We start from the raw sequence: 24,371 nt of genomic DNA, 5'->3' as shown, positions 1-24,371 counted from the left end.
AGTTTAAATGCAAGAAAGAAAGGCCGGGCATGGCATCTACCCTCAACCAATTCCACCGCGGCAGATTGACGCATCCCATGTCTAGACTCGCGTGGTCGGTCGGGCCTCTACTCCCTTCCTTGTCTTGGCGACTCTGACGTACCATTCGCTGTAACCCACCGCCCGGCACTATTCCCCCATCACCGCCACAGTTGCCACGATGGTGGACCGGTCTGCAAGACTGTGGAGGAATATTACCTGTCGATAAGACCTCGCAACCGATATCCAGCAGCTGTTGAACAGGATAACCACGACGGTGTAGCGGGCGAGGTTACACCGTCTCCTCCACGTGCGATTTACCCCGCGACTGCTTAACGTAGTGAACCCCGCCTCGGTTCGTGAGTGACGAGAGATTGGGCGCTCCGTCTATTGCGACCACTCAGTTGGATACCTGCGGTGGTACACTGGCACAGCTGCGCGATTGTGGTGGTTGTTTACTCGGAGACTGGCCGAGGGGCGACCGCATAGGGATAACCCGGTTGTAGACACTTTCGACGAGGTGAGGAGTCGCGACTTTGGGTGCTCATTTGTGTTGACAGCAGCGCACAATAACAACGCCCTGCGCGTGTGATGGTGCGTGCTGTTTTCCCATCTTCCTTGTTTGATATGGCTGAGTGGAGTTCACTTGCCGCAATTTGTGGGTTCATTTAAGAAAAATAAAAAACAAAGCCAAAAGGGTCCTCGCAGCGTTGGCAGGATTTGCTGATGAGAACCACTGCCTCGTGTGGACGAGATCAGGGTAGACCCAAGGCGCCGGGATGCCCGTCTCAACCTCGTCGACTTACGAGGCCCTGACAGTTGGTCAGTGCCCCCCCCCCCCCAAATGCCGATAGGCTTTCACCAACAAGCACCGCGCATAGCCACAGAAACCTGCTGTGTTTCCCAGGGAGGACCGGAGGGTATGATTTCCCTCGGGCGATGTGCGAGCCTGAGGGATCGAGATGGGGTGACACTCGTTTGCAACGCACAGGTATCAAGCAGGTCCTCGGCCAATCTCTCGGGGTTGAGGGGCCATATGCGCTCCTTGTGCGACGAGAAAGGGGTTTTACAACGCCGTAGGTAGTACGATGGTGATGCCAGCAACATCCAGTTGACAGGCGGCGGCATGACGGTGTCATGCCGCCCGGAACAGAGTCATTGGTCAATGCCGAGACCCTCGGGCAGGGGTGGGTTTGTCCTCGACGACGCCCGCCGCTACTCGACGACGTGGGTGCGCCAGCCCCTTCTGGGGCTTGCCCTTGTGCAACGATTCTCGAATCACCCGCGCATCTAACAAAAACGTGACGCAAGATAAAGTCAGCGACGAGAGAGAGGCTTTGAGTGTCGATGCATTGTCGTCGCTGGTGGTCTAAATCGGGCGGATTGTCATCAACTCTGAATCTCTGGCCTGGAAACGACACTCGAGGCGTTGGAAGCCATGTACGACCAGACCTGCTGGCCGGACGCCGCGGGCGGGCGAGCGAGATGTGACGGCTAAGATGCAAATCGGGCGATGAGTGATCACCGAGATTTTGCATGAGTTTATCTTCTCTCCAATGCAGATCGTCGCTTGCACATTGAGCAAAAGCCCGCCCACCCCATAGTTGCTGGTTGTATACCGACTTGACCTCGCAATCGACAGTCGGGTTTGACATGGGCCGTTACGCAAGCTGGCCCCAACTCGGCTAAGAAGCGAAGACGACTGTCGAGGAGACGCGATGGTCCGCAGTTCCAAGATCAGCCAGACTAGACTTGCCCATGTCTATCTGTTCTCGATGCTTGACTCGTGATGATCACAGCTGGAAGACTTCCGGACCACTGGTTTGGGAGCCACATGCCGCAGCCAGTATCGTTTTTGGACTGCATGTTCCAACGCTCTGGGTCCGCATGCTGTGAAATATGCAGCTACAGGCACAGGCAACTGCCATACGGACACTAAACTGCACTCTAGTTCCTTACATGTGCATTAGACGGTCGTCTTGTTCCCGTAGTTGGGCGTCGGGCACTGAGATCAGCAACGCAAAGCTCTTCTCCGCGAGTCACTAGCACGGTCCGCCAGAGCCTATGTCCCAATGGTTGTAGACATGGAGATGGGCTACAGGCAGAAAAACGGGTCGACATGGCAATCCGCGATCCACCGGAAACCGGGTGTAACATGTTCAGCAGGGCAGAGTGATCAGCTGACCAGCTGTTGTTGCCTCCTCGCACGGCGTTGTTGGCTTCGATGTCGTATCCGTCCTGCCGCTGTTTGCCTTTCCAGTCCTCTCGCTGTTGGGTGCCTTTGACAGCCTTGACGGCTGGGTGTATGGTATCTGATTCTGCTATGGAGCTGCGACTTGTTCTTGCTCCCGGGCGTCTCTAGGAGTTTACTGATGTGACTGTGAGCCGCGTCCGCCTCTTTCCATACGGGCTCTCGTCGCGTCAATCATGGTGTCGAGGTCCTGGCAGCCCTGGCCAATTTTGTTGTGGCCGGTGCGGCATAGAACTTGGTGCCACGAGCGGCGGCGTTAGTTCCATTCAATTCGCATTTAGCCTGCGCTAGGTAAGTAGCATATGGCGGACGGTACTAAAATAAGACTTCTCGGAGCCGACAAGCTTGAAGCCTGGGCGATGTGGACAAGATACTGATGGCGTGCTCTAGCCAGAAGGGGCAACAAAATGAGTTGAGAAAAAAAACTCTCTTGCAGACCCTTCAATAAAGCGGTGCCATGGTTGTTGGCCGAGTCGCAGAAGACCCTCACGTAGTAAGAGGTCGTTGACGAAACTGTGAGAGCCACCTCTACGCAAGTATCACCCACGCTGCCTCTAATTACTGGCTTTCTTGATACCGGGTGGTGGGCATTTGTGGAGATCAGAGGGAATCCGACCCTTTCTCTGCAGTTGAATAAAGTCGAGTGTCTCACCAACCCTCCCATTCTGGTCGGGCTAGTCTCTGACGGCGCTCCGCTCCGGTCGCCGCGGGTGCGACCCGGGAAAGTTGAAGGATGACGAAGAGAGCGTCGACCGTTGAGAGAGAGAGAGAGAGAGAGAGAGAGGGAGAGTGAGAGAGAGTGAGAAGGGGACCACACACATACCTACACCCACCTACTATTACATGCGCACACCAGCCAGTGATACCTGAATGAGAAGCTTCGGCGTGGCTGCTGGTGGCTGTCGCCGTTGGCCCCTGCACCAATTTCCAACCCTGGTCGTTGGTCATTTAACAGTGTGATATTGAAGGGACCCCCGGCGAGCGGGGACGTTGCGTCTTTGACTAGGTATCAACGGGATTTCCGTACCGTGGGGTGCGAAGACGCATTGCTTGTTGGTGTGAGTTCTTGGCCTCAGTAGGAGCACATTCGCTGCTGTTTAATGCTTGCGATACTCGCAAGACCCAAAGTCCTTTTTTGGATACGTCGTGGCTATCTTCGATGATCCTTGTAGCTCTTAGTCTAGCGCCGTGCGTGTTTGGGCGAGGACGAGTGACGTTGGCGTCGCCATAAATACCCTGTAAACCCATGGATCAAACCTTCACTGTGTGGCCTCCGAGTCCTTCGTGCTGTCCAGAGCTCGTTCTACATACTAGTAGGTAATAGATGCAGTTGGAATAGGAGGTATGGACATGTGGGTTGTGCTGCAAACTCGCGTCAACTGGTCAACAAGACTGCACTTGTCATTGACCGAAAACCAGGGAAAAAGGTTTGCTAAGCGACCCCCCCGTTGCTGTGCGTCTGCGGGGTATTTTCGTCCCTTCTTTCAGCCATTCCCTGACAGTGGATGCCACGAGGGTTGGAGGGAAGGGTCTGCAAGAGGAGAGCACAGGACACCCTAGGGACAGCATTCTTTGTTGCCAGACAGTCTGCAACACCGTTTCATTCAGACTTGTTCCTCCGGGATGCTGGACAAGACAGAGTGATCATGAGGAAACCGTCGAAACCGTCGCCCTTTGTGGTGATTTCGACAAGTGTTTTGCTAAGCGTCTTATATGGCCGAGGTAGTATGGATCGTCGCCTCATGGCACAGAAGAGGAATGGGACGCCATCCGCTGATCTCCCCTCGTCGTTCCCTCCTTGATGGAGCTCACGAAGCACACGTGCAAAATTATCTCCGGTGCCGGACTGCGTTTGCGATGAAGGCGCGCGAAGAACCTTCCGCCGTGAGTATCCAGGCATCCAGGTTTGAAAACACGATTCTGGTGACCACGGCTATTTATGTGCGCCGATGCTGTGCCGTCGCTTCAAGGCAAGACCACGGCGCTGAAAGAGTGTGTAAGGCGAGGCGAGCAGGAGGAAAGCTGCTGGGGGACTGGCGCCGTGATCTGTGAGTATCTCTTGCAGGTGTGGGCCATCTTCCCGCTGCCCACGCTACCAAGGCTCAACCGGCTCATGGGCAGACGGCGACGGCCACCAACAGGATAGGCGGTGTTCCGACAGCCTTCTCTGAGGCTTCGGCCGAGGCAGCCATCTCAGGCACGGCACATGTGCTGCCAATTGCAACCGGTAAAGCGGGCAGCCGTTGCGGACAGGGGCCGGACGGGATGGGGATTGGGCGGGATGAATTGGAGACAGGGCCACAGGGTGCAGAGAGCGAATGCAGACAGATGCAGATGCACAGAAACGGTGGTTGGCTTTGGGTGACTTGCTGCCACAGCTTGCGACAAGCCCCATGTGCATCGTGATAGGGTACTCCATGCCGTCCGCCCCCTTTTTTCAGAATAGACGGCAAAAGTAACGTATGGGCGAGAGGCGGCACGGAGAATCTATCGGTAAGATGGAACAGTACTCTTTCGACTCACAACGGTGTCTTGACCACAGAGTCGAACAAACGAATCAATGTACACGGGCATGGGGTTGCGTAGCGGCTCTGAGGTATCCGTGCCGTGTTGTGAATTGATTGGGACTCAGACGTGCAATGGGTCATGTCATGCTGTTCGAGCGATGAAGGTAAGGCCTTGATGCTTGGGTGCGTCGTTTCAATTTCAGTCCCGGTCAACCTCAGAGCCTTGGGACGCCACTCCAGTGTTTTCGGCTCGCGACAAGCGAGGGAGAGGAGACATGGCCGATTGCACCCAAGGTGGCACGCTGGCCCGGGCACAGGAACATGGGAGAACGGCACGAGACGAAATACTAGAAACCGGAGTCGAGGTGGAAACGGAGAGCAATCGAACCCTGAGATGGTGGAGCCAACTGGAGCCGGGAGACAGGGCTTTGGCTCTGGCTCTGGCGTCCTTGTCTCGTCGTCTCGCTTGCAATGTTGCCTCGTCTCGCTTCTTGAATGGGTCGGCGGTTTCCAGGAGGTTGGGTGCAGGAAATGACATCAACCCGGGGAGGGGGATTCCGATGCGTGGGACCATTAGCCATGGCGTCGACGCCGCCCGTCTCTCTGTACCTATCTATCTGGACGTGGACTGCACAGCAAAACGAAACGCTGTGCACTATTGTACGGTTCTCTGTGGTGCCATGACCAAGCGATGACGGCGATGCACGCATCCGGATCCCGAGGACCAAGCCATTCGTGGACCGCATGTCAAACCCTTCTGGTCGGGTGCTGCGAGGTTGGATGTGCGCATTGAGGAGAAACACTCCCTGCGTCAAGGCTGGAGGAAGGAAAGGTAACCATCCGCTGCGGGTGCCGTGTCGTTTCTTTTTGCCTCGTCATTCCATAGTACCTAGACATGACCGAGATGTACATGGGAAAGCCAAAGTACATAGGGCGAGGAATCCCGTCACATGGGTTATGGTACGCGCCGTAGGGGCCAGACCAGACCAGACGGGACAGGCGGGAAGCGTGTGTGAGCGAGCTCATGATCCCCGTCAGGCTCAATTCCACGTTGACCGGACCGTTGTCGTGCCGTCCAATGTTTAGCCCCCTCCTCCTCGAACGCGGCGTCGAACTTATCCGCGAGTTTGAGCAGGCAGCAGAGGCAAAGGTTGAAATCAAGGTTAAAACCACCCAAAGGCAGCAGGGCCGTGCTTGTCCACAGCATCGAGACCGAGGAGGGAGGGATGCAGATGGTGGTGCAGACGGATGAGGTGACGTCTGCAAGTGGTTGGTTCATCGACATAAACCACTGAGGGAGAAGCAATTGCATACCTGCCTGCCTGCCTGCCATTGCGAACAAAATTGTACCTGGGTACGTACCACCTTCGTTCTTGCGGGTGGGTGCCCCTTGCACGCAAAAAAAAAAAAAAAAAAAGACTGGAACTACGGGGCTCTAACCGTGCGCGCGGTACGTCGCCAGCAAAACCCCTCAGAAACCGTGGCTGCCGCCCCTCGCCGTTGCCCTCGTTGTTCTTTCCGTGGGAGCTCAGCTCAGGTACGGATACGTGCCGACCATGGCCTGTTTGAACCAACCACGACGCCGGGACAAAGGAGGAATGGGTCTAGAAGACATCAGCCCGACAGGGTACGTACCTCGAGTCGCCGACAAAGGCTTCTCACTTCTTACATACTACCTACCTATTATTTGTGTACACTAGGTACGTACAAAGCATCGCTGCTAGCGCCTGGCCAGGGGGAGATTAGCGCCACTGGGCCACCAAGCAACCACGCGCTCCCGCGGCGTGCATCTCCCAGGTTGTGTCGTGCTGGGCGGGGCCAATGTGTGGTTTGTGTGTGTGCGTATCTATGTATGTGTAGTTTATGTTCCACACAGAGTAGTATAGCTATGCCCCATAGTCTCAGGCCAGTGTTCGGTATCGTGATGTGCCCGTTGCTCATTACCCATTACCCAGGTCCCATTACCCAGTCCCCATTGTCCATTGCCCATTCCCTGCCCAAAGACACTACTACCAACAAGACATCCAGGCGCCCTTTCATCCCGTCCACACCAGCAACGAGACGGACGGACAGCATGAGAGAGAGAGAGAGAGAGAGAGAAAGCGCGTGTGTGCTGAGGTCCGCGCGGTACCCCCGGCCGACGACGGGACCCATCCGGTCAGTCAGTCCATGAAGCTACCTAGTTGGTTGCTGTTACGATGTCCCTAGGGGGTCACTCTGTCTCCGACTCTCTGCTCGGAACTGTTAGGTAGATAGTGCTCACCTCATGCCCTGCTCCGTTCCGTGCCTGCTGATGCTATTGCTTCTGCCTCCTTAAGAGACCAAGCAGGTCCGTTGGTTGGACGGGCGGATGGATGGATGGATGATGCGTGATGAATGACATGGACCGCAACGCTCTGTGCCGCGTCTCCAATTGACCAACCATGCCACCCCCCCGGCCTCCTCCAAGCCTCCAATGCCCTTCCCTGCCCGCCTTCGTCCTTCTCTTCGTCCCCTGTCCCCGGTTTCCCACCTGACAGAGAGACAGGAAGACTGAGAGACGACTTTTGTCCGGTGCGAGGGGACAGAGCAGGGGGGTACGTACCTGCGCCTGTGTTGTGTGTACATCGCACTGCACCTGCCCTGCACTCTCTATCATCAACTCCCGCCTCACGGGCCACCGATTCACTTGGACTGCCCATTTCCCGGTCCTGTTCCTCGCTCCCCGTATCCATCTATCCTTGCCATTCTGGCCGCCTAGCCTGGCCTGGCCTTTCCGTACCTCACCTTGCGGTCCATCCGTTGCTTGCTTGCTTTTGTGTGTACTTTCGACTCACAACACCCACGCACACTTTCTCTATCTTTTTCGCACTCCCTTTCTCTTGCGTCGTTGCTTTCTCTCCTCTCCATCTCCACCATTCGGACCCTAACAGTTCCTTCTTCCTTCGACGACCTCGATCTCGCCCGAGACGGCCCATCCGGAGACGATCAACGAGAACAAGGAACCGACGCCCATTGCATACGAACGAGCGCCATCCTCCACCACAGCCCGACCTCTTTCGCCTCGACACGCCTGCCCTGTCTTGTGTCTGTCCGGGCGTCGAAGCACATTCCAGTCTCCCGCGCTCACTAGGCTCTCGAAATAAGGTCTCGGCGTCTTGGGACTATGCCCGTTGGACGCTTGTGCCAGCCTCTGCGTCTCTAATTTTGTCCCTAACCCTGACTCCGACTCCGTCTTTGTCACTGTCTCTACTGAGCGAGCGAAACCTTTGAGGTGCCTTGTTGCAAAACACTGCTACCGTTGCTCCCGCCGCCACCGCTGCCATTGCTTCTTTATGGCGTCAAAACGTACGTTCCACACACCATGCACCCTGAGCTCATCTTTGCCCCCGAGCGTCAGACCTAGATCTAGACTTGGACCCGAGCTGGTCCCTGGTTCTCACGGACCCGCGAGGGCCCAAGTCGAAATCTAGTATAGCACCATCACCCTACCACCCATGAGCGTACAACGCCGGGCCCTGCGTCCGGAGCCTAGAGCCTTGACACACAAACAAACGCGCCGCCCTTCTTGTCGTCGCCTGTCTTGCCTTGACTACCTTGCTGCCCTCGTTTTCCTCGTACCGAGCCTCATTTTCCCATGCATTGCTGTCGTCCCCGCCTAACCTTGTCTGAATGCATCTTACCCATTCGTATTGCTGTGTATCCCGACAGAGCTGACCGAATGCCTTTGCGACCAGTCAACGCAGCGAGCACCACCCGCTGCCCGCAGCTGTAAACGACGACGTGCGCAACACCGGCCATGGAGGCCATCGAACCGCGGTCCCCGCAAGACGGATCCGGCTTCAGCGTGCGCTCTCCCCAACGCGATCAGCCTCCGCGCAGCCCATTGAGCCCCAAAAGCACATTCACCCGCGGAACGAGGTTCGGAGGGTCGCCAAATTCGGGAACTGGAGGGAAGGAATCTCAGGGTCCCACTGCGGCAGTGGGAGCTGGATCTGGGGGGAAATGGCCCAACAAGACGCGCCCGCCGGGGCCCTCGACAAAACCGATTGTTCCAGTGACAGAAAGGATGTTGGAGGAGAGAAACCAGGTCCCCACGCGCCGCATGAGAGCCAACAGCTCCATCGACGACAAATTTGAGATCGCTCCCGACGGGAGCTCTGCTGGCCGCGAAGGAAGACAGTTCACCGTTGCCAACGTGGGGAACAATGGCCGGATATACTTGAGGTGGGCTCCCCTCTCTTGGTCACATGCGGTGACCGTTGGTTGATTCGACGCTGCCTACACGGGCAGGAATGATGAGACCTCACTGTAATCTCTTGTGTCTTCCGAAAACGTGCTAACAACAAACAGACCAACTGTCCGCCCCGCCAACCAGAGATACCCTCAGCCCAGTTTTGTCTTTCCTATAACGCCACCTGGGACTGCTGGTCTTGATGCCCTGACCGAGAAACAGAGGGAAGAAAACGGAAGTGAAATTCATCTGAGCCAGTGGGCGGCCACGCCACCGTCTCCTGCAACGGCTGCAACGGCTGCCAGCCCCCCGAGGCGAGCAGCAGTCGCAACTTTTCTGGCCACGCCCCGAGGCCTTCTCAACACCGACGTGCCCACTCCGACTCAACGGCTCATGACGGCGCCACAAGTCGAAACTCCGAGGCCGAAGGCTTCAAGATTGTCATCTCCAAGCCGGGCGATGAAAAGCGAGCAAAGACGACGGAAGATTTGGACGCGCCTCAAATTCCCTTGTTAGACATTGAGATTCCAAATTGGAAATTGGGCAACCCGCGATTCACCGCTAGAGGCACTCCATTCTTCAGAGGGTCGAGCTACGCCCCAACAGAGGAGTTTCCTCGCTCTAGCAACGTTTCTTTCCTGCACCGGTCCCAGGCCGGTGACCTCGCCTCAAATATCCCCGACTCAATAGCGTCCAAGAAGCCCAGTCCGATCTCGATTCCTCAAATACACCTGCCGCCCCTGGAACCCACGAGGTCCGCCGACCCCCTCAGTCCAGCTTCCATGAGAACGCCCCGGCTGCCCGCCCTCCGCTCTACCTACATGTCGACCCATCTGGTCATCGAACCCGCCATGTTCGATGCCCTCACCTTCAAGCCGACATGCGACGACAGATCGATAGTACGGTACTCCCCGTCGACCGGCGCAGTGACGGCTGCAACGCCTCCTCGGCTTGTCGCCGAGTTCACCTCTCCCAGCTTCCTCGATTACGAACTCATTTCCGATTTTTTCCTCACGTACCGAACCTTTCTAGAGGCAGGTGATCTTGTGAAGCTTCTCATGGCGCGTCTGCGATGGGCGCTGGGCCTAAACGACGAGATTGGAATGGTTGTACGGGTGCGAACGTTCGTCGCTATGCGGCATTGGATTCTGAACTACTTTATGGACGATTTCGTCATCGAATACGGTCTGCGCGTATCGTTTTGCAACCTTCTGAATGGCATGTTCGATGAGATGTCGACTGATCCTCGAGGCCGGAAAGTCCAGATGAAGATCCTGGCCGAGTTGAAGAAGTGTTGGCGACGAGTCTGCGCTCAGTTCTGGGATGGCCCCGAATTCGATCCTTCTCTTGGGCCGCACGTGCCGATTGCACCAGGCGGCATCGCCGGCCATCGAAATGCCAGCTTAGACCCGTCGTTCTGGGAGCGGGAGGACGCCGCCCCGCAGATTGATGGTCACTTTGCGCCGATTTTGGAAGACCAAGAACATACAAGCTTCCGTGCCGAAGTATCGCGCGCTGGGCATGTTGGGGACTCCACGGTCATGGATGACAGACCCGCTACACCGGAGAACCGCCATTTCCAGGAAATCGACAGGCGACACGCAGCCTCCCCAACGAGCATCGCCAGCATGGATATTATTTCCTGCTCCTTCCCGGGTAAGACCTCGAAGGGGGCTCAACATGGTAACAACTACACACTGGGTGCTCATCCCGTGGCACCCGCCAGTTCGGCGTATTCCAACGCGGGAGCGGTGGCCACGACACCACGAGCGTTGGTTGGAAAGCGCGTGCGAGCAGGTCATGGGCACAAGAGAAACGCAAGCTTGGCAGACTCGCTCAGAGAAAAGGACCCTGCCACTGAACAACCAAGCTTTCAAGACGCAGATTTTCTCATGTCGTTGCCATTTGCCGGCAGTCTTGTTCGGGGAAATCTGATGCCACCTGGCCAACCCTATGTTGATGTCATGTCCCCCAACGTCGCAGGTGATTTCCAACGACACACTACAATATTCCAGGTGCCCGGAGAACAGAGAAGCGCGTCGGCGATGTCTGGCCAAGGCATGAAGAAGCTGATTGGTAGCGTTCGACGAGCCCTCAGCACGAGAGGGCAGGGTGTCTCGCCAACACAAGGAAACTTCATCAACATATCTCCTATCGGACCTCGCGGAGCGACGACAAATCGACTGCCAGGTACCGCAATTGTTCCCCAAGCCAGGCCACAGCACAACGGAATCCGCCCCCCTGTGAGGATAGACCTTTTGGGTGCGGATATTGTCGAGGATTTCAAGAAGGCTGTCCGAGAAGACGCGGCCGCCGACGCCGCTGTCGAAGCCGGACGAAGGGCACACATGGACCCTGTTGCAAACGCCTTGCGCAATGCACTTTCGAGGGAAGGGCCCAACTATTCAGAAGCTCATGTGGTCTCCTCATTTGGAAGCGCTTCTGAGACCGACATTCCGAGGCCCGTGAGTGACATGGCCATAACGACGGGCAGCAAGTCAATTGTCATCGTCGACGATACGATCCCATTCTCCATCCCAACAATGCATGGGGCCTTACCAGCCAGCGAGTCCATTGAAGCGTTTGCTGATACCTTCCTGCCAACTGGTGCGGACCCGACACCACCGAACACTCCTCCCGGCCATTCGATGGGCACTCCGAGACGGTCGTCTTTTCTCCTCAATCAGCACGTCACCAGACCTTCAATTTCTGCGGATCCTTTGCCCCCGTTTGTGCCTGACTTAGCAACTTTGGGCAACGAGCAAAGCACGCGCCCGTCCACGGACACTGATCGCCCTTTCTCCGACTTCGTCGAGGGAACTCCCAGCAGACCTACCCTGACTAGATCGGCGAGGAAACACTCACGTCAGAAGTCAAGCAGGACTAACCGGTCTCTCGACTCGGCTATAATCCGTCGACGTACTGCTTCGTTCGGGAGCACCTTCAATCCTCGTTCGACTGTCAAGAGTTTTGACGCGACCACGTACACGGGTGGTTCTGTGGCCGACGAAGACGAGCCTAGCCCGGTACCTCCCCCTCTTCGTGTCTTGAGACGGCGGCCAGGCGGCAACCTACGGGCGGTGAACAATACTGGAGACTTGGATGCTCTGCCACTGCGTAAGTCGCGGTCTGCAGGCTCTCTCACGACTTACTCGGAGTCGATGCGAAGTTCTTCTTTGCAAAGCCCCAACCACGATACCAGCGCTTTTGTGGACGTTGTTTCGAGCGAATTTTCGCACCGAGCCGACGCAGATAACTTCTCCCTCGGTGCCATGGCGGAGCCATCAACAAAACGACAGGTTTCATTCTTTAGCACGCACTCGTCCAAACCGATCATGCGCCCCTCTTTCGAGGCGGAGGCACAGAAGCTTGCACAAATCCCCGACGACGAGGATGGCGGTGGAGTGGAATCGGCCTTGCTCAAGTTGGAAGGAAAGTATGAGAAGAAGACCTTCAAACTGTCCATGGAACCCTCGAACGCCCCGCTCCAGGGCGTAGACGGTCTTACCAAGGCCAAAAAGGTGCCCGAGGCTCAAAAGCAAGGCAAGAAGGAGCATCGTCATTTGCATGTCCTCCCCGGCGATCCAGTCTTGGTGCAGCAAGACGAAGAGTCCGAAGCCCATTCCAGCTTCCTCAATATCCCCCGAAGACCACGCACTGAGGCGAGCTTCTTGTCGGACAACTCCGCAGGATCGTACTGCTCTATACCCCTTCTGGAACGCGACCTAACGGACGATGGCCGTAGCAAAGCATCCGCCCCCGAATGGACCAATATGTCTATACTCCAGGGACCAGAGGACATCTCACCGGCAGAGACTCCACGACCAATGTACGAGGGTTCGTTGGACGGTTCCTCCTTCGAGTTCGTCCGAAAGACCGAGAGCATGGAGAGGATCACCTCGGACGATACGAAGGCCCCGCCCAGTGAGCAGTCATTCCTGGAAGATGACAGCGATGGAGATGACTTCGGCTCGGAGCTTTCCTCTGAGCTCTCGGCAGAGATGGTCGAACCGGAAGAGTTTGCCATGAACCAGACACAGCCTTTGCCCAACCGCAATAAACACCGCAGCGCTTCTATCCTGGAGTTCGATCCTCGCCCTCTGAGAGAGTCGACTATTGGCTCGTCAGACGGCCCTCCTTCGCCACCAATGACGCTTGTTCAGGCCCTCCAAATGTCGCCCGAAGCAGTCTTGATTCCAGCGCTTCACGAAGACCAAGTGTACCAGCAACGATCTCTGCTGCAGACCCCCGACACCGCTTCGGCGGCCGGAGCCCAAGCTAGGTCGTCATCTGATCCTACTGGCACTAAAGAGGCACTGCGCGGACAGCCTAGGTACCTCCAGGCGGAACGTGAATCGTCGCTGAGATTCTCTGTCCACCTGCCCTTCACCCTCGCTTTCGACTCGGAGATCCTGGCGCAGCAATTCACGCTGATTGAGAAGGACGCCCTCAACGAGATCGACTGGAGGGAGCTCATCGACATGGGTTGGAAGCACGCAACCAACAACGATTCGCGATCATGGGTAGACTTCCTGCGCAACACAGATGCCCACGGTGTTGAAGTCGTCATTGCGCGCTTCAACATCATGGTGAAATGGGCGTGCAGCGAGATTGTTCTCACCCAGAACATTGAGGAACGGGCCCGATGCATTATCAAATTCATCCACATCGCCGCCCACTGCCGCCGCTACCGCAACTTTGCTACCATGAGCCAGATTACCATCGCCCTGACTTCTATAGAGATATCTCGACTTACGAACACATGGGCCATGGTGCCGCCCTACGATATGCAGACTCTACGGGATCTCGAACATCTCATCTCACCCACACGCAACTTTTACAACCTGCGTGCGGAGATGGAGAGTGGCTCCGATACGGGTTGTATTCCTTTCGTAGGCATCTACACACACGATCTCCTTTTCAATGCCCAGCGCCCTTCCGAAATTGCTAGTTCGCCGACAACCGCACCCCTCGTCAACTTTGAGAGATGCAGGTACGCTGCCACCATTGTCAAGACGCTGTTGAGGCTGCTCGAGGCCAGTACGCTGTACCAATTCCAGCCGGTGGAGGGCATTACTGAGCGCTGCCTATGGATGAGCGCTCTGAGCGACGACGATATACGAATGCACTCTTATCGCCTCGAGTGAGCCAGATCGGTTTCATCACTGGTACCCATGGTCTTGCTTTCAAAGGCGGCTATCACGATCACCGAAAGACGCCCCTTACTAGTGGACTTGCGCCTCCCACGACCCACAACTTTCGCTCACGTTTCCTATCTTATACCTGTACACGCACATATTTCAACCTGGACGATCACCCGAGGTTTCTTCCAGCGGTCGTTGTTCACACCCTTCCCTGCTTTGAAGTGGCGTCTTCAAGGCAGTGGTCATATACCCTGTATTGATAATACCAGCATGATACCACACGAGCATTGAGGCTCGGGAATTGGAGGAGGAGAGGAGGATGCAGAGAAAAGATGACATCTGGCCGCGGCCGCGGCCGGCCATGCATGCATGCACATAGAAAGCGGTGGTCTATACCCTTACTTAACGTCATTTGAGCGAGCGAGCGGCCACACCGGCAAGCATAGGGAGTTGAGAGGGACATTGGAATTTTTTTTATTTTGGAACGGAAAGGGACATCCATGTTGGACTTCCTGGGCTTGAGGCTTCTCAGGCCATATTCAATACCCCCTTTGCATGTTAGAGTTTCACGTCGACTCGAACAGGCGGAGTAAATCAGACAAATGCCTTGACATCTCTCAACCTGTTTGGCCCGCATCCGTGACACGCAAACCGGGAATATGACGAAGCTCTCTACTGGATTATTTCGGGTCCTTGTCCGCAAGGCAAGAGAGCGAACTGTGCAAAGAAGTGGTGATCTCGTCCTCTTCTGTCCACGCTGGTGAAAGCGCAACAATGCCAACCCCCCTAACTCTTTCTCACAGCTTCACGATGCTCAAGACTCTCTCCCCATCTCTTTGGCAGAGCCTACACCTAAACCAACGCCCCAGAAAACCTCGGAGCACTTCTTCACATGAAACGGCAACATGGCCTATCGTCGGCAGGGCCACTGTGTAAGAAAGCGTTGGATGAGGCTGGGCTTGGGTTGTTGATGGCCACTGAAGCAAGTAGGCGGGCGTGGGTTGCGAGAGGCTCCGGGGGTCCATGTGGGCGATGAATTGTTCTCGTGACGGGAGGGTTCCCAAGTGTTTCCATGCTGAAAAAGGAAGGGTGGAGTGACCATGAGATGAGGAAGAGTTGGAAGCGCAGTGATGCAGCACTTCTGACCCGGGTCAGTTAGGTGTGAAAGGCCGGGAAAAAACCTCGGTTGCCTCCGGTGAGGTTAAGAATGCAGTGAAACCAAAAAGTACCATGCCTCAGAAGCCGCAAAAAAAAAACCTGGTTGCCTCCGGTGGGGTTAACAATGCAGTGCATCATGAGCCTCACGCAACCCGCCGGTTGCCTAAATTTAGAGTCTATAAGCCGCATTTCATTGTCTTTATTTTTTCTTGGCTTTCTATTTTTAGCTTTTTACGGTCTATCACAGGAATCAGTTGTCAGCGCTGTGAATGGTGGGAGTGTTCGACGTCATGTGATGATGAGATGGGTTCCGTGGGGTTGGGATTGCAGTGTACCTTACTGCCATCAAGGTGGCTTGACGGCGGTGGGTGATGGTAGATGCCTGTGTTGCCTCTGTTACTCGAGGTGAGAGATTGATACTACTCGTAAGTGAAAATACATTCGGGGTTCATGATCAACTGATGGACAGCATAGAGGGAATTTAGCCGAAGATGGTCCATGGGTGCATGATCTGAGCTGAGAGTGGTTGATGCCATTTCCTGGTGACATCCTTGAAGAGCATCACGACCCATGACATGCCTTGGCCTGAATGAAGCGTTACCGGCTTCATGTGGCTGTGGGCACTGGCATAGTTGCGAGAGTCCCTGAGGCGGGTTGTTCGAAGAGGGAGTGGTTGCGCGATCCCATCCTTCGCGGGCAGAATAATGAATGCCTAGGGCCATCAATGTTCATGCCTTCTTTCACATGGTGAATTTCAAAATATCTGCGGTGGGGAAAAAAGAAGGAAACATTGCACGATTTCCTTAAAAAGGTGGATTCAGAGGCAGACGGCACAGGTGATGAAATGGGGTCGAGGCGTGGTCTGAGATGTCACCATGGGCTCGCTTCTGTCACATCTTGACACTACGGACTAACCGTGCGTTTGGAGTGCAACCTCTTACGACAGCAGAACCTTGCAAGGGCGTACAGGATGGGTCCCGAATGTCGAGAGAGATGTTTTGGCCCTGCCGTCTTCGAATCCGAGTATATGGAGGTCCTCCCGAGTCTCTCATCAACGTTATCAGACACAAGCGGGTGGCTGCCCGAAACTCTTCGGGCCAATGAATAGCCTTTTCTCAAAAGAATGCTGGTGCAACATGGCGGTGGCCTATACCGTTGTTAGACTTCTAGTGTCATCAGCTGCACTTCGGTGTCCCGGTTTCACGGCGTAAGCACGTATGTCGGGAGCTGTTGGGAACCAATGGGGATGACATAAGCCTATTATGAACAAGGCGAATTACAATGCAACTTGCGAGATGGAAAGCATTTGTACACCGAAAGATGGTTCCTAATGGGAGGCTTCTCGACAACACATATCACTTGGATGAAGGAGCTGACAACGTCGAATCACTGTACTTGGACAAGGGGAGAGAAGATGAGAGACCAACGACGGGGTTTGGTATTGCAAAGCAAGTCCTGCAACCCTGACCCAGTCCCCAAAACATTTGATGATTTTTTTCGACCAGGAGCCTTCGTCAACGGAACAAGAACCGGGCGGGATAACGATCAAGTCCACCCCTCTTGGCCACACAGGGCTTTCCCTCTCCCCAAAAGACATGCACAACAATCCGCGAAATGTGGTGGTTCTGCCGACTATTTCACACTTTCTTTTGGTTCGAGTATCTTTCCCTCATTAGTGCAAGCCAAGTTGAACCCGTTTTGCCCGAAGATTTTTGCTACCAGCGACGATCATATCTACCATTCCATGACCTTTTGTGATGCTGTTCCGCCGATTTTGTGGAATAGGTCCACCGTGTTTCGATGACCGATGACCTTCTTTTTAGCGTTCGTATGGGGGATATCCTTCGTTCATGCCGACACCTGATGAATCGCGGGAAATCTACCACTGAGACTCCTTGGGGGCAGCGGCAGCAGCCTCGCCAGCAGCGGCCCAGTCACCGGTGGGAGCGGCGCCAGCGGCAGCCCACTCGTCACCAGCACCGTCCCAGTTGGTGCCGGTCTGGGCACCAGTGAAGCCAGGAGCCTGGGCGTCCCAGTCACCAGTGGCGGGGAAGCCAGACTCGATGGCGGCAACACCCTCCTCCTCAACACCGGGGAGCTTCTCCTCCTCGACCTTCTCCTCGGCCTCGGCCTCAGGGTCGCGGTCTGTTCGCGTGCATGCGGTTAGTCTCGTGTTTCTCTTCCATGTTCTTCTTTCACTATCCTACACCTCGGGGAGCGGGGGAAAAACATACAGAAGTACAGATCGACCATGGTGTCCCAGGGGGTCTCGCGGTTGTAGATGGTGCCGCGAAGGCGGAGGACCTCACGGGCGAGCATCCACCAGACAAGACCGATGGAGTGACGACCCTTGTTGTTGGTGGGGATGGCAACGTCGACGTACTCGGTGGGGGAGTCGGTGTCGCAAAGAGCGATGACGGGGATGTTGACGTAGGAAGCCTCCTTGATGGCCTGGGCATCGGTACGGGGGTCGGTGACGATAATCAGGCGGGGCTCCTTGAAAGAGCGGGTGATGTAGTTGGTGAAGGAACCGGGGGTGAAGCGACCGGCAATGGCAACGGCGCCAGTGTGGGCGGCGAACTTGAGGACAGCGCGCTGGCCGTAGGGACGGGCAGAGATAACGCAAATGTCGGCCGGGTTGTCAACGGCGGCGATGATGCGGGCGGCCAGGACAATCTTCTCCCTGAAGAGCGCGAAGGTCAGCAATTGCGCGCCAATTTCTCCCTCACGCTCCCTCTACTCCCGGAGTAGCTTGAGCGCGCAAATGTTCTCTTACCAGGTCTTGCCAACGTTGATCACGTTGACACCGTCGGCACGGGTCTTCCAGAGGTAAGGCTCCATGTGAACCTGGAGGTTCTTGCTTCCCAGGTGGGCTTGAGCTGCAAGGAGCATCTCAATGTCCTGGGAAGTGGCATTGAAGATCGAGGGCAGGTTAGCGGGAGCCATCTTGGGCGGTTTCGGTCTTTCTTCCACGGGGAGACGGTGTCGGACGGTGGTGGTGCGGAGGGGAAGAAAGGGAAGACTGCGAAATCGTAAAGTTTCGAGATCGCGACAAAAAATTGACAAAATTGCTTGGTGCGGCAGGTGCGACTGTGCGACTGCTTGCCCTCATCGCGCTAAGGCCTTTAGCGGGGCTTTGATCGGTACGTAGCTCTTGGAGTTCCGTTCAATGCACGTGACGTGCAGGCTAACCTGCATCGAGCAATGGGTCCAGACCTGCTGAGGTAAGTCGAAAAGACCACTTCGCCTTACCTAAGCTATGCGGAAGACTGGGCCTTTGGTTCGGGAGTCTGGAGAAAAAAATAGGGCGAATCTTTACGCCGACGATCGTGTTGAACGGGAACTGTCGCCGCCATGCCTCCCAGATTACAGAGCCTGCAACGGCTAGGCACTGCTAGCTGTGAGCTCAGCTTCGCCTCAACACATGTAGAAACCAATTGAATGGCTAATTGATCGTCATAGTGTGCCTACGCCCGGCCGTGAGGCCAGCAACCCCGAGCTTCCTCCCCGTCATTCAAACCGCCAACATCTCCCAGCGCGAGAAGAAGCGCAAGGCGAAGCAGGACCCGTACCGGTATCAGCAGGCGCAGCAACGCAAGGCCGCGAACGAGAAGAGGCAGAGCGAGATTCAGGCGGAAAAGGACGCGAAATGGGGCGACCCAGTCCACGGCATCCCGACTCCCTTTGTCGAATCGTTCGACTCGGCCGGCCAGGCACCGACGACGAAGCTCGTCAAGGATGACAACGGCAACATCATCTCTGAGCCCCGCCCGCTCCCTACATCCCCGGGTCTTCTCAACCACCTCGTCACCAAGGATGAGCTCGAGCACGTGATACAGAAGGCCTATGTCCTGACGAAGCCCGTCAAGAGCGACGTTCGGGACTATGCAGACCCTGCGGCGGAGGAGCTGGCCGACAAGAAGCATGAGACGAATCACGCCAAGGCGGTCGAGGCTCTCAACCGCATCCTGTCGATGGACAATGCCAACTCCAAGATTCTTCTACACACCAACATCAAGAGATGTGTCGATGAGTTCGGCCGCCACAACACCGACGAGGTCCTACGACAGAAGCCCAAGTCCGCCCTTGCGGACCCTAACGCCCCGCCGGCGCCCGAGAGAGCTGGCCCAGACACGGGTAGCTCGGAGGTGCAGATCGCGATCCTGACCGCCAAGATCAGAAAGCTGGCGCAGGAGCTCTCGCAGAACCGCGGCTACAAGGACAAGCACAACAAGAGGAACCTGAGAGTGCTCTGCCACAGGAGGCAGAAGCTGCTCAAGTACATGGAGAAGAAGGAGAGAGGAAGCGAGCGGTGGACGCACCTGCTGGAGAAGCTGGGTCTGTCTCCGGCAACGTACCAGGAGCAGATCAGCTTCTAGGTGAATGGGCGAAAAGGTGAAGGGCGGAGGCGAAACCATGTGTAAAATTCAGACTTGTAATTGTCCTCTATGTACACTATAGCGATCGGTAAAGATGCTGATCTCCACGTCATGAACCTGAGCAACCTCCTTGCGCCGTTGTGACCTGCCATTAAACGATGAAACTGGTATTCTACAAAAGTACGATAACAGGACTGCTAAACATTAAACTCAGAACACACTGATGTAGTTGCCAATCCGGTCCTTCTGGTTTTGGGCTATGCATTCAGCAATCCAAGTGATGTTGCGGATTTCCTAATACTTTGTTAGCTTGGTCTTATTTCCCATTCGACTATCATGATCTCTTACCTGCTCGCGGAGCCTCACCCAGGCGTACACAATGGCAAAGGTGAACTGTTGGGTGAAAGCGTTCTTGGAGATCTCCATCTCCTTCTGGTAAAACATGTCCTCCAGGCTTCTGCCATCGGAGCTCGAGCCACCACCCAAGTTGCCGGGTCCCGAAGGGCCGCCACCGAGGCCAGCAGCCTCAAAGAAGCTCTTGTAGTCCGCCACACCGTCAACCGCGAGACGGACACCCTCGAAGTCATCAGCCCTGGAAAGCATCAGGGTTCCCTCGGGGTACAGCTTGCCGAAGTTGGGGTAGAGCTTCTTGCGGTCATTCTTGTTCAGCTCGGTGCCGAATGAGTTGAGCGTGATGTTGATCGCACGGCGGTCGGCCTCGAACTCCAGAATCTCCGACATGATGTCGGCAGTCGGCGAGCCAGCCATATCGGGGTGGGTGTTAACAAACTTGTGGAAGTCCTCCAAGTAGTTCTTGTATAAAGTGTTTCGGACGATCTCAATGTTCAGCTCGTCAAGGTCCTGGTGGCTAAGACTGCCCTTGAAATAAGCGGCAAGGGGCGTCTCGATAAGAACACTATTGTACAGTTCCTCAATGTTGGTCGCGACGCAGAGAACGGGCATGGTCTCGAACCAGCCGAGGGGGTGGCATCTCTCGAGAAGCTCGCGGGTGTCTCGTTCGTGGAGGGTACCGGTAATCAGCAGGGCGACGTTGTCGATCATGTAACCGTAGGTGAGGTAGTCCATAAACTGGGCAAGGGCACCGACGGCGTTGGCTCGAACATAGCGAAACTCGGAGACGAGCTTGTCGGTCGTCTTCGCGGCGAGAGCTGACGTCGAGGGGTTGGGGGGAGGTTACCGAGGAAGTCGCCGTACGCAGGACCGAGTTGCAGCTTAAGATCTAGAACCAAATCAGACATGCATCACGCTGAAATATCGATGAAAACTAACCATCGATGGTCTCGCACTGCGTCAGGTTGCTGTAGTTGGAGCTCGTGAGAAGACCATTCCTGTAGCCACGGACAATGCCCTCGATGTAGCTGCACCATGTCAGCCACCAGCCGCGCGCACGACAGCCATCACGGAGGCAGAACTCACCCGCTGTTGACGTTGAAGAAAAGACCCTCCATCTTGACGGGATTGTGGATGCTCGATTCGAGAGAGCTGGAGATGGTGACGCCGGTCGTGTGGAGGCGCAGACGGAGACAGCTTTGGTCGTTGACTTAAGGACTCACTCTCTTAGCCAAAGCAAGTCAAATGGCTGCACGCCAGCTGCCAGGTCCCAGTCTCAGCCAGCCGACCAGTCAACGTCCGCCCCCGAGCATTACGCTCTACAGCCACGCATTGACCCGCTGAGGCTGTGCACCTGTCCTCCCGTTTTTTTCTTCCATCGGCGAAACTGATTTTACGCGCTCCGAGCCATCCCACTTGCCAATTGGGTGTGGGGGCCCGCCCAAAGGTCTGCAGCATCGAAAAAAAATTGGTGGAGCTTAGTTCAGAAAAAAAATATTTCCAAACCATCAATCCGCTCTGGAAACCTGCCTCCGCCGACAACAACATTTACACCCACGAGCGGAGGAATTCACCCGAGGGAACCCACAGGCTAGATTTGAAGGGTTCTGACAGTATTCAACATGTCTCTCTTCGTTCTCGCCGAAACGCCGGCAGGGTACGTTTTGACTTGCAAGAAAAATAGAGTGGCAGAAACTTGTTCGAAGCTAACACAAAAAATAGCTACGGTCTGTTCAAGGCTGCCGACAAGAAGCTTCTGAAGCGCGATGAGCTCACTTCGGGTCCTACCTCTTCGGAGAAGATCAACGAGATGTAAGTCGCGTTCCCGAAAAGTCAATGGCAGTCGGTTTCCGCGAGACGCACGAGGCAGCGCACACGCGTTACAACTTTGCGGGCTGAATCGCGGAAAATGCTGCGTGTTAGTACAAACAAAGCTAATCGTTGCACAGGCTCAAGTTGAAGTCCTTCGTCAAGTTCGATAGCTCCGCCGTCGCCGTCGAGGAAGCCGCCGGTCTCAAGGAGGGTCGCGTCCCGCCATTGCTCGCCAACCTGCTCAAGGAGATCAAGGATGAGAAGAAGGCCACCATTGCCGTTGCCGACCTGAAGCTCGGTACTGCCATTGGCAAGCTTCCCGACTTGAACATTCAGGCTGTCTCCGAGGCCGCTTCCCAGGACCTGTTCCGTGCTGTTCGCGAGAACCTGTCGTCCCTCATTCCCGGCCTCACCACCGAGACCATGGACCGCATGGCCCTTGGTCTGTCCCACTCCATCTCGCGCCACAAGCTGAAGTTCTCTGCCGACAAGGTCGACGCGATGGTTGTTCAGGCGATCAAGCTGGTGGATGACCTCGACAAGGAGCTCAACGTCTACGCCATGCGCACCAAGGAATGGTACGGCTGGCACTTCCCCGAGCTTGCCAAGATCCTCAACGATAACCTGGTCTACGCCCGCCTTGTCGTTGCCGTGGGCATGCGTCAGGACTTCAACGAGGCCGACCTCTCCGACATCCTCCCCGAGGAGCTTGAGACCCCCGTCAAGACCGCTGCAGAGATTTCCATGGGAACTGAGATCACCCCTGAAGATTTGGAGAACATCCAGTTGTTGGCTCAGCAGGTCATCACCTACTCCGAGTACCGTGCTTCGCTCTCCAACTACTTGGAGACTCGCATGCGCGCTCTTGCCCCCAACTTGACCGCCCTCGTCGGCTACCTCGTCGGTGCTCGTCTTATCGCCCATGCTGGTTCTCTGATCAGCTTGGCCAAGGCTCCCTCGTCGACCATCCAGATTTTCGGTGCCGAGAAGGCTCTTTTCCGTGCTCTCAAGACCAAGCACGACACACCCAAGTATGGTATCATTTACCACTCTTCCCTCGTCGGCCAGGCTACTGGCAAGAACAAGGGAAAGATCGCCCGTTCCCTCGCTGCCAAGACTGCCCTTGGTCTGCGTGTTGACGCCCTTGGCGACATGGAGAACCAGGACGATGAGGAGGAGCGCAGCATTCTCGGCCTGACCAGCCGCATCAAGCTCGAGAACCTGCTCCGCAAGCTGGAGGGCAAGCCTCTTCTGCCCAAGGGTGTCGGTGTCGGCCCCGACGGCCAGCTCACCACCCCTGGCGGTTTCAACCTGAAGGAGTCCCGCAAGTACAACGCGGACGCCGACGGTGTCGAGGATGCTGAGACCAACGGCAAGCCTGAGAAGAAGTCTAAGAAGCTCATCCAGGTCGTCGACGAGGAGATGAAGGACGCTGACAGCGATGAGGAGGAGGATGAGGAGATGAACGATGCCAGCGAAGAGGAGAAGAGCAAAAAGGACAAGAAGAAGAAGGAAAAGAAGGACAAGAAGCGTGTCTCCATCGCGGCAGCCGAAACTCCCGTCAAGGAGAGCAAGAGCGTCAAGGGCACACCCGCGAAGCTGAGCGAAAAGGAGTACGAGCGCCTTGCCGAGGCCGCCGGTGTCAGCGTATCCAAGTTCAAGCGCAAGTTCGAGCGCGGCGATGTCCAGCTTGGCGAGGACGGCACGCCCGTTGTCTTCAGCAAGAAGGAGTTGAAGAAGCTCAAGAAGGGCGAGGACGAGGCTGACGAGACGCCGGTCAAGGCTGCCGACAGCGGCAAGAAGAAGCGCAAGCACGAGGACGACGAGACGCCCAAGAAGGAGAAGAAGCTGAAGAAGAAGCGCAGCTCCCTCGGTGCTTAGGGAGCCAAGCGGCGTCGCGTTTCTTATTCATAGACGGCACTTGGGCCTCATGTGCATCAACATATTGTTCAATGCGCTGTATGATACCTTGATCTCTCTGGCCGGCGTTTTGGGATGGACCTGGGGGGTTTATATGGTCTGATCATTGGATGGGCATAGTTTCTCTTTTACTGGCAGGAAAAAAATGCAATGTAATTGCTTGTTGAACTTTGCTACTTGTCTACTTGATCAGTCATGGCATGTCTCCTTGTGAATCAATTAGTATGTCTTGCTCGATTTGTGCTCTTCATTGCCAGAGCCTTCTTGTATTGGTACGGCTGGTTAATGACAATGTGCCACAAGGCTATTTCGTTTACTTTCCTCCATCTCACATGCTAGGGCTATGTAGTGGCCACACATTACACCACTAGATATCGCCTTGTTCCCAACATGCAGTGCGGACGGCACATTCAGACTTAAAAGCATTTGTACTGCTACCGATTCCAACCACCTGGATTCAACAACAAGCACAATGTTTCCTTCACTCAAGATCAAAGAGGAATGCAGCGACGAGTCTTCTCGTCCCGGCTGCAGATGGGCGGCTTTCCAGTCTTTAAGTTGCAGCACTGGTTCAAGTCAGCATCGAGAAGGCATACAGATAATGGCGTGTACTTACGC

General features: G+C 55.7%; 4 protein-coding genes across 4 annotated transcripts; 3 read left to right on the top strand and 1 right to left on the bottom strand.

The window, feature by feature from the left end:
• Positions 1-8,554: 8,554 nt before the first annotated feature.
• ColSpa_12474 (guanine nucleotide exchange factor LTE1) lies at positions 8,555-14,136 on the top strand (the record flags this gene model as incomplete). Its single annotated transcript, XM_049278686.1, has 3 exons — positions 8,555-8,982; positions 9,109-9,227; positions 9,248-14,136. 3 exons carry the CDS (start codon positions 8,555-8,557, stop codon positions 14,134-14,136), a joined length of 5,436 nt encoding a protein of 1,811 aa, XP_049134643.1.
• Positions 14,137-17,170: 3,034 nt separating this feature from the next.
• ColSpa_12473 (40S ribosomal protein S0) lies at positions 17,171-18,237 on the bottom strand (the record flags this gene model as incomplete). The annotated part of the gene is made up of 3 exons (XM_049278685.1): positions 17,171-17,436; positions 17,526-17,974; positions 18,068-18,237. 3 exons carry the CDS (start codon positions 18,235-18,237, stop codon positions 17,171-17,173), a joined length of 885 nt encoding a protein of 294 aa, XP_049134642.1.
• A 408-nt stretch (positions 18,238-18,645) lies between these two features.
• On the top strand, positions 18,646-19,670 carry ColSpa_12472 (37S ribosomal protein S28, mitochondrial; the record flags this gene model as incomplete). The annotated part of the gene is made up of 2 exons (XM_049278684.1): positions 18,646-18,691; positions 18,754-19,670. The coding sequence occupies 2 exons, from the start codon at positions 18,646-18,648 to the stop codon at positions 19,668-19,670; spliced, it is 963 nt and encodes a 320-aa protein (XP_049134641.1).
• Positions 19,671-21,643: 1,973 nt separating this feature from the next.
• ColSpa_12471 (nucleolar protein 58) lies at positions 21,644-23,714 on the top strand (the record flags this gene model as incomplete). The annotated part of the gene is made up of 3 exons (XM_049278683.1): positions 21,644-21,678; positions 21,744-21,833; positions 21,971-23,714. 3 exons carry the CDS (start codon positions 21,644-21,646, stop codon positions 23,712-23,714), a joined length of 1,869 nt encoding a protein of 622 aa, XP_049134640.1.
• Positions 23,715-24,371: the final 657 nt, after the last annotated feature.

Source organism: Colletotrichum spaethianum (assembly GCF_022836535.1).
Source record: "Colletotrichum spaethianum MAFF 239500 DNA, contig64, whole genome shotgun sequence".
Lineage (NCBI taxonomy): Eukaryota > Fungi > Ascomycota > Sordariomycetes > Glomerellales > Glomerellaceae > Colletotrichum > Colletotrichum spaethianum.
The sequence above is the reverse complement of the archived record's forward strand: the minus strand, read 5'-3'. Positions and strand labels throughout refer to the sequence as shown.